Source organism: Entelurus aequoreus, linkage group LG03, assembly GCF_033978785.1.
Source record: "Entelurus aequoreus isolate RoL-2023_Sb linkage group LG03, RoL_Eaeq_v1.1, whole genome shotgun sequence".
Lineage (NCBI taxonomy): Eukaryota > Metazoa > Chordata > Actinopteri > Syngnathiformes > Syngnathidae > Entelurus > Entelurus aequoreus.
In genome coordinates, this window is record NC_084733.1 from 71,742,974 (window position 1) to 71,758,876 (window position 15,903).

The 15,903-nt window shown below is 37.4% G+C and overlaps 1 protein-coding gene across 2 annotated transcripts in view; it reads right to left on the reverse strand.

The window, feature by feature from the left end:
- ano2a (anoctamin 2a) overlaps positions 1-15,903 on the reverse strand; it is an 80,602-nt gene that overhangs the window by 34,804 nt on the left and 29,895 nt on the right. For both annotated transcript variants that reach the window (XM_062042595.1, XM_062042594.1), the window contains exons 4-12: positions 7,498-7,593; positions 7,216-7,388; positions 3,868-3,922; positions 3,744-3,795; positions 3,606-3,661; positions 1,508-1,555; positions 976-1,040; positions 731-865; positions 504-664 (exon numbers count right to left, since the gene is read on the reverse strand). In XM_062042595.1, coding sequence (XP_061898579.1) covers positions 504-664; positions 731-865; positions 976-1,040; positions 1,508-1,555; positions 3,606-3,661; positions 3,744-3,795; positions 3,868-3,922; positions 7,216-7,388; positions 7,498-7,593 — 841 coding nt within the window. The remainder of the gene's footprint in view (positions 1-503; positions 665-730; positions 866-975; positions 1,041-1,507; positions 1,556-3,605; positions 3,662-3,743; positions 3,796-3,867; positions 3,923-7,215; positions 7,389-7,497; positions 7,594-15,903) is intronic.

A 15,903-nucleotide genomic window follows, 5' to 3' on the forward strand; every position in this document is an offset into this window, starting at 1 on the left:
TATATGATTATGTGTTGTCAACTTTGTACTTTATGTCATTGCCTGAAATAAATAAATAAATGGAAAAAAAAAATGAAATGAAAAAAAAAATAATGATACAAATTTAAAAATATATATATACACTGTATATTTATATACATACATACATACACACACACATACAAACACATATAGTGCATTCATTCTTTTACTAAAATAGGGACTTTTATTGAGGCTAAAACGAATTATTCATGTTTAAATTGTTTCTTATAGAGAAATTTGCTTCACTATACTAACTTCGATTCACGACACCCTGTTCAAGAACCAATTAAGTTCGTAAATCGAGGTTCCACAGTAATGGCAAGGATGCTTGTCACTCAAATTTTTGCTTGCAACTTAAAGCATAACAATTAGCTGATAAACTGCTCTTATCTCAAAACAGTTTTAAGTTGGGGTATCCTTGTTCATGTCACTTTTCCACTATAAAAAAATAGGAATGAAACAGTTAAAGAACATCTCGTTACCCCACAGAGACATGAAGATAGCGAAGAGAACCGTGGCTCCGTTATCAAACAGGTAGGACGCCTTAGCCAGCGAGCACACCGTACTCAGCCGCCAGTAGTCACACACGCCGTCACACAGCGGACACATGGTGATGTTCAGGTTGTCGTCGCACGTCTCCTGACTTGACACGCGATGAACACACTGTAAATAAAATTGTTCAGTTGTGTGTACATGACGAATCGCCTACCTCGGCACGTTAGTGTCCACAGTCAAGATGCCGTAGACGAATACGATGATTCCCAGTACTGACGGAGGGATGAGGAGCTGAGTGTAAACACCCAACCAAGCAAAATATAAGCCAATCTGCTCCCCAAAGTACTTCCTGTACAAGAAACATATTTAGCCAGACTGACACGCAGTTGAAGCGTTTTGAGATGAGCAGCAATGCACTTGGTTATTTTTTTGTGTATAATCAACCGAGAAAAGACAAACCTGATGAGATCTACAGGCTGGTACTTGTGCATGACTCCATATCGAGCCCACTCTTCATGAAGCACCTGGAGGACGTCAACACATGTCAACAAGTCAAGGTCAAGGCTGATTTATTTATTTAGCACAATTTTAAAACAGACTACTGCCCCAAAGCGCTGTACAGATTAAAACAGAAAGGTAAACGATTAAAAATAATAAAAGTAAAAATCACAAGTACAGAACATTTTATAGATAAAACACAGTTAAAAATGCATAAAAATAGTGCAAATAACAGAAAGATGAAAGATAAAAAAATAATAAATAATAATAAACAACACGATAAGTACAAAACATATATATAAAACATTAAGAATAGTGCAAAAAAACAAAAGATGAAAGATTAAAAAATAAAAAATAAACATCACGATAAGTACAGGACATATATATAAAACACAGTTCAAATGCATTTAAAAAAACAACAACAACATAAAAATGTCCAGCAAGTGAGTCATTATTTAATGGTTTTGTTCAGTAACTTAATAAAAAGGCTCACCTGTCTATCGTTGCGCTGGTCTTTATTTCCTCTCCGGGAAAACGACCCCTGGGTTGGAGATAATTGATCAGAAGTGTGCTATGTACTCTATGTGCATTTTCGTAACTCCAGTGTTTCCCACAGATTAGCAATCTATTTGTGGCAGTGGGGGTGTCAACATAACATCATCGTAACATTTGCATAATTGGCTATGACACTTTAAGACAAATCTGTATTTTTCAACTATTGCTGCTTATTTTTTTTTACTATGATGTAACTGCGCCTGCACTTTGTACACCCCTGCTTTATTGACATTTATTATTTTGCCCTTCCTGAATGTTGGAATTTAGTTTGGCAGATAAGTAAACAGTCCTTTCATTAAGAGATGAAAAACTTCCAATTTAAGACTATTTATTGTTGTGTCCACAATGAAGTCAGTGTGAAACTAAGCACTAGGGATGTAACAATATGACAATTTCATATCACATCTATAGTCACCAAAATGATCATGGTTATCAATAATATGACGGTATTGTTGAATGTGGTCAAAAAGTACTCATACACATGTATAACCAAGTTTTATTAAAACAAATAGAATTTAATAAATAAATAGCCACACAATATACTTACTTGGCAGAGGAAATATGTTATACAATAATATTGTTCTTGCTACTTAAGGGCCATATTATTTGAATTTGAATTTTAAATATGTTTATCTTCTTGAGTTTTAATTTGTAAGAGTGTTTGTGGGTTTTTTTTTTATGATAAACAAAAATATGTGTGTTTGGTGCATCAAGTCTGATTTATGTGACGTCACGCAAACTCACTTCCTGATGTCGTATTTCTTATCGATCGATCCTTCTGTTTAAGAGAGCACAGCCTTTAAGTTCAACGTACACAATTAAATATCTTAGTTGCTCTCACTGTATTGTGTTTATATAAGTTTGGATTGGGGTATGTCGTTTTTTTAAATTGAGAAAGACGTTAATGTCTCTTGTTTTTATGTTAGCATTTACGTTAGCGAGCATTAACTTGTGTCACTGGTCCGCGAGTTTATCAAAATGTTGTCAATAACAGTTTTACGATAATTTTTATTTAAAACTGTAATACTAGCCATTGGAAGTGTTACTATGCTTTATCATTATACTGTTTGTTACATCCCTACCAAGCACACAAAGGAAAGTACATTAAAATACACATGAAGTGCACATTATTGTAGGAGTCGTGTTAAATCAACAATACCGTTTGGTATAAACTGAAAGAAGCAGGATAAAGGTTGGCTCTTATGCTGGTAGCTTAATGCTAACATACAGGCTAAATAAATTAGCATTGCTATCGTTTTGAACTTGTACAGAAGTTTAACAAATGAGAATTCAGCAAAACAAAATTAACCGCTTACTTTGTATAATTAGGCCAGTCTGCAGCTCAGTGCATTGTAAGTGGCTGTGTGTGTGTACGTGTGTGTGTGTGTGCATGTGTGTCTGTGTGTGCGATGCCTAAATACAGAAACCGGTTCTCAAACTCCAATTTCAAAACACAGAACATAATCAATGTTTTGTGGAAAATGATTCACATATATTTCGCCAAAAAGGTGAAGTCGAATGCAGCTGAGATAGGCTCCAGCACCCCCCGCAACCCCAAAAGGGACAAGTGGTAAACAATGGATGTTACCAATCCTTCATCAGAAAATATGAAAAAATATAGATACATTTAATTTACTTGTGGCAGGCCGCCACAAGCGAATTTATGTATCATAATACACTTAACTGTATTCCTAACTCTTTTATAATGATAAATAAATGGGTTATACTCGTATAGCGCTTTTCTACCTTCAAGGTACTCAAAGCGCTTTGACAGTATTTCCACATTCACCCATTCACACACACTGATGGAGGGAGCTGCCATGCAAGGCGCTAACCAGCAGCCATCAGGAGCAAGGGTGAAGTGTCTTGCCCAAGGACACAACGGACGTGACTAGGATGGTAGAAGGTGGGGATTGAACCCCAGTAAGCAGCAACCCTCCGATTGCTGACACAGCCACTCTACCAACTTCGCCACGCCGTCCTTTTGAATTAAACATGATGAAGTGCATGCGTGTGGATATTGTTGCTCTACTTACATCATGCAAAGGAAAGGCAGATATGTAGACGGCCCGAGCCACGAGCGACATGATGCCTGCAGTGAAGCGCAAATATCAGCTTCCTGTGTTAGCTATCACACATACTGTATGTGACATGAAGTACGAGCGCGTCCTCACCGGTGGTTTGGCAAGTGTGTCTGCAGGTTGTGCGGGAAATAATCTCTGCAACCTGCGCACAGACACGCAAACGTGAAGCATATCACCCTCACCTCCCATCAATATGTTTACTTTGGGTACGTACGATTCTGCTACGCGTTGCGTTGTCGAAAACCGTCTCTGTGGACGTGATGTCATACCTGCAGGAAGTAATGAGAGAATGTTAGCTTCCTGTATCATCATTTTTTGGATTATACACAACCTTTGCATGTCGTAAAATGCTCCAACTAATTCCTATATCAAATTATGTTTCGTATGCTCGCAAAACATTAAAATGATCATCTGTGGCTGTAGGCAACCTCCTGATGTAGTTGTTAATAACTCCAAAAAATGACATCTCGCAGCTTTTATTTACTTCTGCATGAACTTGATTGTAGTTTGCGCTTTGCAGCTGCTGGTGTGAAACTTTGGTTACATTTGTCGTACTAATGTTTACAATAAAGTAGAGATGTCCGATATTATCGGCCGATTAATGCTTTAAAATGTAATATCGGAAATGATCAGTATCGGTTTCAAAATTGTCGGTATCGGTATCAAGAAGTAAAATTGATGACTTTCTAAAACGCCGCTGTGTACACGGACGTAGGGAGAAGTACAGAGCGCCAATATACCTTAAAGGCACTGCCTTTACGTGCCGGCCCAGCCACATGATATCTATGGCTTTTCACACACACAAGTGAATGCAAGGCGTACTTGATCAACAGCCGTACAGGTCACACAGAGTGTCCGTATAAACAACTTTAACACTGTTACAAATATGCGCCACACTGTGAACCCACACCAAACAAGAATGACAAACACATTTCGGGAGAACATCCGCACCGTAACACAACATAAATACAACAGAACAAATACCCAGAACCCCTTGCAGCACTAACTCTTCCGGGACGCTACAATATACACCCCCGCTACCCCCAACCCCGCCCACTTCAACCTCATCATGCTCTCTCAGGGAGAGCATGTCCCAAATTCCAAGCTGCTGTTATGAGGCATGTTAAAAAAAATAATGCACTTTGTGACTTCAATAATAAATATGGCAGTGCCATGTTGGCATTTTTTTCCATAACTTGAGTTGATTTATTTTGGAAAACATTGTTACATTGTTTAATGCATCCAGCGGGGCATCACAACAAAATTAGGCATAATAATGTGTTAATTCCACTACTGTATATAACGGTATCGGTTGATATCGGAATCGGTAATTAAGAGTTGGACAATATCGGAATATCGGATATCGGCAAAAAATACATTATCGGACATCTCTACAATAAAGTCATCAGCTTCATTAATAGGCTGTCTCAGCAGTCATAGAAAAGAGAGCTATGTTTTCTAATCATCACTTGCTATTAGGGATGGGTACCGAATCCGGTACTTTTTTGGCACCGATTCATGTAAAATTCAGCGGTGCCATGTTACAGTACTTTGTTTGCGCGGGAAGTCACGTCCGGTTGCCGACTCAGCCGGCAACTTGGCGATAAACTCCAGCAGCACTGAGAGCGGACTCAGCCAAATTACTTCTAGGTATTGTTGCAAATTTCAATGCCGGCAAAGAAACGGACTCCAAAAAAATGCTCTAATTTAAGTAAAGTAAGGCAAAAACATTTTCAAAAAGAGCACTAGCTTGATGCTAGTATATATTGGCTTTGCTATTGACATGGTACCAATTAGCATTAGCGATTTTACATGGCGATTTTACATGGCGATTTTACATGGCGGTTTTACATGGCGATTTTAACACCTCTACATGTGTTAATGAAAACTACAACTAGGGTGCATGTTACACTCAAACATCTGGTGCGTAATAAGTACAATACTTACAGTTTTAACAATTTTCAGGCTCAACCAAAGACGAGACAGTAAAGACTGAACTGACTAGCCAACACACAATAAAATGTACGCTACTGCCATTTAATGTCTTGGACTTGCAACTGTAATTGCGACTCATGAATGTGATGATGAAAAAATATATAACAACTGGACAGCAGTAGTCATAATCAGCTCATGTTAAAATGTTGCTTTAAAATATATAATTTTATTATCAAAAATAGTTAATATTTATTAACACACACAAAAGTACCGCAAATTGATACTGTGTAGTACAGGGGTCACCAACGCGGTGCCCGCGGGCACCAGGTAGCCCGTAAGGACCAGATGAGTAGCCCGCTGGCCTGTTCTAAAAATAGCTCAAATAGCAGCACTTACCAGTGAGCTGCCTTTATTTTTTAAATTGTATTTATTTACTAGCAAGCTGGTCTCGCTTTGCCCGACATTTTTAATTCTAAGAGAGACAAAACTCAAATAGAATTTGAAAATCCAAGAAAATAATTGAAAGACTTGGTCTTCACTTGTTTAAATAAATTCATAATTTTTTTTACTTTGCCTTTTATAACTTCCAGAAAGACAATTTTAGAGAAAAAATACAACCTTAAAAAGGATTTCAGGATTTTTAAACACATATACCTTTTTACCTTTTAAATTCCTTCCTCTTCTTTCCTGACAATTTAAATCAATGTTCAAGTAAATGTATTTTTTTATTGTAAAGAATAATAAATACATTTTAATTGAATTCTTCATTTTAGCTTCTGTTTTTTCGACGAAGAATATTTGTGAAATATTTCTTCAAACTTATTATGATTAAAATTCAAAAAAATTATTCTGGCAAATCTAGAAAATCTGTAGAATCAAATTTAAATCTTATTTCAAAGTCTTTTGATTTTCTTTTAAAATTTTTGTTCTGGAAAATCTAGAAGAAATAATGATTTGTCTTTGTTAGAAATATAGCTTGGTCCAATTTGTTATATATTCTAACAAAGTTCAGATTGTATTTTAACCTATTTAAAACATGTCATCAAAATTCTAAAATTAATCTTAGTCAGGAAAAATTACTAATGATGTTCCATAAATTATTTTTTTCATTTTTTCAAAAAGATTCGAATTAGCTAGTTTTTCTCTTCTTTTTTTCGGTTGAATTTAGAATTTTAAAGAGTTGAAATTGAAGATAAACTATGTTTCAAAATTGTATTGTCATTTTTTTCGTGTTTTCTCCTCTTTTAAACCGTTCAATTAAGTGTAAATATCATGAATTATTAATAATAACATAGAGGTAAAGGTAAATTGAGCAAATTGGCTATTTCTGGCAATTTTATTTAAGTGTGTATCAAACTGGTAGCCCTTCGCATTAATCAGTACCCAAGAAGTAGCTCTTGGTTTCAAAAAGGTTGGTGACCCCTGGTGTAGTACATACTGTATATCGATTTCCAGGTACCGGGAATTGGTACCGTATCGTTTTAAATGTGAACGGCACCCACCCCTACTTTTATTGCTTCTTTGTATGGTATGAAATACGCTAAACAGACAAAATTAATGGGACGCCAAAAGCCATTTAATCTGCAGATGTACACTGGTGTGCCTCAGTGAACATGGCGGTACTTACAGGTGGAGCTTGTCTCTGATGAAAGGGTGTTTGAGCGTCTTGAAACGAGCGCGCGTCTGCGGTTCTCGCTGGACGTCAAAGTCCGGGACGTCCGGCTGAAAGGGCGTGTTGATTTTGGTGACAAAGGAGTCCCACATTCCTGCGATGCCCGCCCTTTTACGCAGCTCACACTTCTGCTCAGTAAAACAAAAAGGGAGAGGGGTTCCTGAATATGAACTGGTTTTAATGCAAAACTGTAACCGTGAGAATAGGAAAGGTAAGTGAGGTACAGTGCTTGACTACCTTTTTCACAGCGACTTTGATCTTCTGAAGCTCCGCCTCTCGACTGAGGATCGGCCATGGGATGTGCAGCCGGATGAAACTTATGCCGCTTGCCCTCTGCATACATTACAACATACTGTTAGTGTCAACAACACATTTACAGCAAATTGTCCTGTGTCAAAAGTAAGTCCGGGTATTGAAGCCGGTACTTTTTTGGCACAGACGGAATCCCGCCAGTCCTGCAGGGCACCAATTCACGTAAAATCCAACGGTGCCATGTCACGGTACCAGGGTTGGGCGTAACATCACGTCCTGTTATTCTCATTTCGGCACTAGGTGATCACTCCAGCAGCACTGAGAGCAGACTCAGCCAAACTACCGCTAGGTTATGTCGCAATTTTCAATGTCAACAAGGACATTTACTCTAGAAACACTCCAACGCAAGTTTTTTGAAAAAAAGCTAGCTTAATGGTAATATACACTATATTGCCAAAAGTATTTGGCCACCCATCCAAATGATCAGAATCAGGTGTCCTAATCACTTGGCCCGGCCACAGGTGTATAAAATCAAGCACTTAGGCACGGAGACTGTTTCTACAAACATTTGTGAAAGAATGGGCCGCTCTCAGTGATTTCAGCGTGGAACTGTCATAGGATGCCACCTGTGCAACGAATCCAGTCATGAAATTTCCTCGCTCCTAAATATTCCAAAGTCAACTGTCGGCTTTATTATAAGAAAATGGAAGTGTTTGAGACAATAGCAAGTCAGCCACCAAGTGGTAGGCCACGTAAACTGACAGAGAGGGGTCAGCATAGTGCAAAGACTTTCTGCATAGTCAGTTGATACAGAGCTCCAAACTTCATGTGACCTTCCAGTTAGCCCACGTACAGTACACAGACACAGAGAGCTTCATGGAATGGGTTTCCATGGCAGAGCAGCTGCATCTAAGCCATACATCACAAAGTCCAATGTTAAGCGTCAGATGCAGTGGTGTAAAGCACGTCGCCACTGGACTCTAGAGCAGTGGAGACGTGTTCTCTGGAGTGATGAATCGCGCTTTTCCATCTGGCAATCTGACGGACGAGTCTGGGTTTGGAGGTTGCCAGGAGAACGGTACATTTTGGACTGCATTGTGCCGAGTGTGAAATTTGGTGGAGGAGGAATTATGGTGTGGGGTTGTTATTCAGGAGTTGGGCTTGGCCCCATAGTTCCAGTGAAAGGAAATTTGAATGCTCCAGGATACCAAAACATGGACAATTTCATGCTCCCAACCTTGTGGGATGAGTTTGGAGCGGGTCCCTTCCTCTTCCAACATGACTGTGCACCAGTGCGTAAAGCAAGGTCCATAAAGACATGGATGACAGAGTCTGGTGTGGATGAACTTGACTGGCCTGCACAGAGTCCTGACCTGAACCCGAAAGAACACCTTTGGGATGAATTAGAACGGAGACTGAGAGCCAGGTCTTCCCGACCAACATCAGTGTGTGACCTCACCAATGCGCTTTTGGAAGAATGGTCGAAAATTCCTATAAACACACTCCGCAACCTTGTGGACAGCCTTGCCAGAAGAGTTGAAGCTGTAATAGCTGCAAAAGGTGGACCGACATTATAATTGACCCTATGAGTTAGGAATGGGATGGCACTTCAAGTTCATATGTGAGTCATGGCAGGTGGCCGAATACTTTCGGCAATATAGTGTACATTGGCTTTGCTATTGATATGTTACTGATTAGCGATTTCACATGGCATATTTTAACACCTCCAAATGTGTTAATGGAAACGCCAACTGAGATGCACATTACCCTGATGTGGGATCTGAGCCGAGGATATCGTTGTGGCTTGTGCAGCCCTTTGAGACATTTGTGATTAAACTTTTATTGACGATTGATTGACACAATCAAACAGCTGGCGCGTACTAACAAGCGGCTAGCAGCTAATTATGTGTTTCCATACACAGTTTACGGCAAATAAACTGCATTTCTTAGTATCTTAAGTATTATTATCAAACATTATTATCACTGGAGGACTAGGCTAAACATGCTACACACCGAGAGCAAACCAGGAGCAGGCATTCTAATAGCTAAGCTAACAAAGCTTTAAACAAGACCAAGAAATAAGTGCTTAGTATTTTTTAAGAAGTGTAAATAGAACCATGTTGCAGCAGAAATTAACAAGAACTACTGTATATAGTATCAGTATATGATCAATTCTATAGTGATCAGATTGATATTTTTGCATCAGCCAATAATTTTTTTGTTAATGTTTACAAACTCAAGGAATAATTTCTTGATGGCAAAAACAAAAGGATTTAAAAGAGTAGTAGTAGATAATAATTTTTGCTTTTGTTTAGTTATTGTGTACTGACTTTGTTTTCATCAAACAATTCTATGTAATAAAAGAGAATAAGGAAGTAGTTTAAATATTGTGTTGATAATTTTGTTAAACTGTCAAAAGCACTCCCCATAAATATATTGAAAAATGTATTATTTATACATGTGATCGGTATTGGTATCGGCCACATAAAACTCGTGTATGATTGGAATCGGCCACATAAAACTCATGTATGATTGGAATCGGCCACGTAAAACCTTGATCAGAATATCGCTACTTGCAAGAAATGTAGTGTATTTGATGCTATTAAATAAAAAGGATTTAAAAGAGTAGTAGTAGATAATAATTTTTGCTTTTGTTTAGTTATTGTGTACTGACATTGTTTTCATCAAACAATTCTATGTAATAAAAGAGAATAAGGAAGTAGTTTAAATATTGTGTTGATAATTTTGTTAAACTGTCAAAAGCACTCCCCATAAATATATTGAAAAATGTATTATTTATACATGTGATCGGTATTGGTATCGGCCACATAAAACTTGTGTATGATTGGAATCGGCCACATAAAACTCATGTATGATTGGAATCGGCCACGTAAAACCTTGATCAGAACATCTCTACTTGCAAGAAATGTAGTGTATTTGATGATTATTAACTAATGGGAGTGGCTTACATACATAGTTAGCTGTCAGCCAGGGGAATAAAAATAAAGCATCAGCCAGAGAAGATCGGCTGTGAAAAGCATAAATCGGCAATAACCGGCGAGCACATACTTTTTCACAGAAATTGTTCAGTACTAGGGATGTCCGATAATGGCTTTTTGCCGATATCCGATATTCCGATATTGTCCAACTCTTTAATTACTGATACCGATATCAACCGATGCCGATATGTACAGTCGTGGAATTAACACATTATTATGCCTAATTTGGACAACCAGGTATGGTGAAGATAAGGTCCTTTTTTAAAAAAAATAATAATAAAAAATAAAATAAATAAATTAAAAACATTTTCTTGAATAAAAAAGAAACTAAAACAATATAAAAACAGTTACATAGAAACTAAACTAACTGTTAAAGGTTAGTACTATTAGTGGACCAGCATGTGTGAATGAGTGTAAATGGGGGAGGCGGTTTCTTTGGGTTGGTGCACTAATTGTAAGTGTATCTTGTATTTTTTATGTTGATTTAATTAAAAAACAAACCAAAAAAAACACCGATACAGATAATTATAAATAAACGATACCAATAATTTCCGATATTACATTTTAAAGCATTTATCGGCATCTCTATTCAGTACTGATCTGTGGTCGATTAATCGGAGCATCTCTAGCTTCAATCAAAATGCAGTTCAGTGTTTCCCATAAACTGCCAAGATACCTGTGGCGGTGGGGGCGTGGCTATGGGCGTGGTCACCATGACATCATCGAGTAATTTGCATAATTTACTACAATGATATGATTTTCTCTAAAAAGGCTAAAAAAATGTATACTTACTAATTAATAATAACAGTTTTGTTTTAAACGTCCATCCATCCATCCATCCATTTTACATTATGAATACACAAAAGCTAACTACTACAGTATCAAATTAGTATTAGTATCTGAAGCACCGTTTCCACGTGTGTTTATTGACAACAGGGTTATAACCTGGACACGTTAGCTCGTCGGTATGGTAACAGGTGACTGTTACTGCGTGCATTCTTTCGTATCTCACGTTATCATTACGTACAGGTATATGTATTGTTGCATTTGAACAACTGTATTGTTGATAATAAAGGTAAAGTATTGGTATTGTTCATTACCAATAGCGCTATTTCTATTGGTATTTGTATTTCTCCATTTGTAGTGTAATAATGCTCATTGTCATTTCTGTATTGTTTTTTATTTTCGCTAACTGCTTATTTGCTATTGCTTTTACCATCATATTTGTACATGTCGTATTTGCTGATGTTGCTCTATTGTTGTTGTTGTTGTTGTGTTTGCTGTTGTTGTTTTTGTCTCTCTGTCTAATCCCCCTCTTGTCCCCCCAATTTCCCCCTCTGTCTTCTTTTTTCTCTTTTTCTATCCCCTCCTGCTCCGGCCCGGCTGCACCAAATGATAATATAAATACATTTAATAAAGTCAAATACAAATAAGGCAACAAGAGAAGTATCCTACACTTCTCTTTTGTAAAGTAAATCTGAACAGCCGATATGGGCATCTACATCTACTATATGATTTGCCTGAGAAGCTGGACAGGACAAAAAAAAAAAAAAAAAAAAAGCCGAACAATCTATTTGTGGCGGACGTAATTCTTTCGTGGCGGGCCGCCACAAATAAATGAATGTGTGGGAAATCAAATCAAAACGCTGGTACTCCCAACACTGAAAGACACCCTTCACTGTTCCCAAAAAACAAAGTCGGTCATAGACAGATGGTCCCCAGTGACGACTGAGCACACGCGTCGACACATTCAATCAAAGCGAAACCCACCCCATCAACCCCCATATGTGTTCATGTGCCAGCACAAACACTTCTCTCACTCTTAATAAGGCCCTATAATCTGGCCTTTGGCTTCACACTTATGGTCAGCCAGTCTTAATCCTCGGCCAAAACAGCAGCTGATACAACACGCAAGTGTCCTCGCAACGCACAATGCACAACACAACACAACTCGCTCCCAGATGTACAATACGTGCACAATCCTTTCTAAAACAAGTGAAGACATGATGTTCTCTTTGGAACTGGAAATAGATAATCACAGTGTATTCTACTAGGAATCATTACAAGACCTATAAAAGGACATTTTTTTGATAATTTTTTGGGAGACATTCTTTTTTTAAACATATGTTGATCGTAATTTGTTTTTAACTTCAGTGTATTGTGTGCAAAATAACAATGAAAACTTTGTAATTTTTGTATTGAATAAACAGTGTTAGTATCATGGGCATAATAACTGATTAGCCATTATTAATCTGGTTTTGGAGCAATTTAGTCAAAATGGAGTGCACTACTTGGCTGCAACCAGCACAGGCGCTGTTGTTTCAGTCATTTAGTTTGCAGTCCAAATAATTTAAACCAGGGGTGTCCAAACCTTTTGACTTGGGGGCCGCATTGGGCTAAACAATTCGGTCGAGGGCCGATAGCCAACTGCATGTAACGTAACTACAAAATCCAAAACCAGTGAAGTTGGCACGTTGTGTAAATCGCAAATAAAAACAGAATACAATGCAATCCTTTTCAACCTATATTCAATTGAATAGACGAGACAAAGACAAGATACTTAACGTTCAAACTGGGAAACTGGAAAACTTAGCTCATTTGGAATTTGATGCCTGCAACACGTTTCAAAAAAGATGGCACAAGTGGCAAAAATGACTGAGAAAGTTGAGGAATGCTCATCAAACACTTATTTGGAACATCCCACAGATGAACAGGCTAATTGGGAACAGATGGGTGCCATGGTTGGGTATAAAAGCAGCTTCCATGAAATGCTCAGTCATTCACAAACAAGGATGGGGCGAGAGTCACCACTTTGTGAACAAATGTGTGAGCAAATTGTCGAACAGTTTAAGAACAACATTTCTCAACCAACTATTGCAAGGAATTTAAGGATTTCACAACCTACGGTCCGTAATATCATCAAAAGGTTTAGAGAATCTGGAGAAATCACTGCTCATAAGCGATGATATTACGGACCTTCGATCCCTCAGGCGGTACTGCAGCAAAAACAGACATCAGTGAGTAAAGGATATCACCACATGGGCTCAGGAACACTTCAGAAAACGACTGTCAGTAACTTCAGTTTATCTGTAAGTGCAAGTTAAAACTCTACTATGCAAAGCGAAAGCCATTTATCAACAACACCCAGAAACGCCGCCGGCTTTGCTGGGCCCGAGCTCATCTAAGATGGACTGATGCAAAGTGGAAAAGTGTACTGTGGTACTGATGAGTCCACATTTCAAATATTTTTTGGAAACAGTGGACGTCGTGTCCTCCGGAACAAAGAGGAAAAAAACCATCTGGATTGTTCTAAGCGCAAAGTTCAAAAGCCAGCATCTGTAATACACCTGGGGGTGTATTAGTGCCCAAGGCATGGGTAACTTACACATCTGCGAAGGCACCATTAATTCTGAAAGGTACATACAGGTTTTGGAGCAACATATGTTGCCATCCAAGCAACGTTATCATGGACGCCCCTGCTTATTTCAGCAAGACAATACCAAGCCACGTGTTACAACAGCATGGCTTCATAGTAAAAGAGTGCGGGTACTAGACTGGCCTGCCTGTAGTCCAGACCTGTCTCCCATTGAAAATGTGTGGCGCATTATGAAGCCTAAAATACAACAACGGAGACCCCGGACTTTTGAACAACTTAAGCTGTACATCAAGCAAGAATGGGAAAGAATTCCACCTGAAAAGCTTCAAAAATTGTTCTCCTCAGTTCCCAAACGTTTACTGAGTGTTGTTAAAAGGAAAGGCCATGTAACACAGCGGTAAAAATTCCCCTGTGCCAACTTTTTTGCTATGTGTTGCTGCCATTAAATTGTAAGTTAATGATTCTTTGCAAAAAAAAAAAAAGTTTCTGAGTTCGAACATTAAATATCTTGTCTTTGCAATCTATTCAATTGAATAAACTGTAGGTTGGAAAGGATTTGCAAATCATTGTATTCTGTTTTTTTTTACGAATTACAAAACATGCCAGCTTCACTGGTTTTGTGTTTTGTGTATATATATATATATATATATATATATATATATATATATATATATATATATATATATATATATATATATATATATATATATATATATATCAGGGGTCACCAACGCGGTGCCCGCGGGCACCAGGTCGCCCGTAAGGACCAGATGAGTCGCCCGCGGGCCTGTTCTAAAAAAAAAAAAATTCCAAAAAATAAATAAATAAATAAAAAAAAATTTTAAATTTAAAAAAAAAAAAAAAAATTAAATCTACATAGAAAAAACACAAGATACACTTTCAATCAGTGCATCAACCCAAACAACCTCCCCCATGCACACTCATCCACACCCACTCACACAAAAGGGGTTATTTCTTTCTGCTACCAATATTCTGGTTCCCACAACATAGACAACACATCTGCAAGGGACACAGTCCCTGAAGCACACATGATTGTATAGGCTGCTGGTCCACTAACATTTTCATTAATTACTATTTTTTATGTAATTATTTTTATATTGTTTTACTTTCTTTTTTTTTTCCAAGAAAATGTTTTTTATTTATTTATCTTATTTTATTTTATTTTTGAAAAAAGGGCCTTATCTTCAACAGACCAGGTTGTCAATGAAATTAGATTTGTTTAAAGGGTTTTTTAAACCAGGCCCAGTCCAGATAATGTCCAAGTCGGACTCAGCAACACACACCTTCATTCATGTACACAGAAAACAATTAGGGAACACAACAGATTGCATATAATTTATAAACAAAATTACATTTTCAAAATAAGCATTTATGTACAGTCCAGATTATGTCCAGGTCACTCAAATTAGGGAACACAACAACAGATATCATATAATCTATAAACATAATTATACTTTCAAAATAAGCCTTTGAAGACTTCTCATCTTTTTTTAAAAATGTTTTTTGGCATCATTATCGTTTTCAACCATGTAACTTTCTAAAATTAGAAAATACTGAATAAATGTTTTAAAGAAAGTAATACTAAGTGAATATCTGTTTTTGGCCTTAAAAATAAACATTTTACCGAGTACTATAATTAAATTGACTAAATCATGATTGTCAATGAACTCTCCTAAAATAACAGAAACCACATTAAGCTACATAAACAAACCAATCCTTAAACACATTTTTTCAACTTCCACCCAAAACAAAGACACAATATGACAATACCAAAACAAATGCAGGGTGGATTCCGGCTCCTGACAACAAAATCGTCAATCATCTGACTCTGTCATATTCCATAATTTTAACATTTTCCCTGTGGGTAAGAAGTTATAAATAATTTTAATTTGAAAATAACGATTTTGCACATCGATAGTGGTTTTATAGATTAGTTTGAATATGGCATCCCATGGCAACGGGCAGTCAAAAAAGTCCTCCCATTTTCCATTTGTG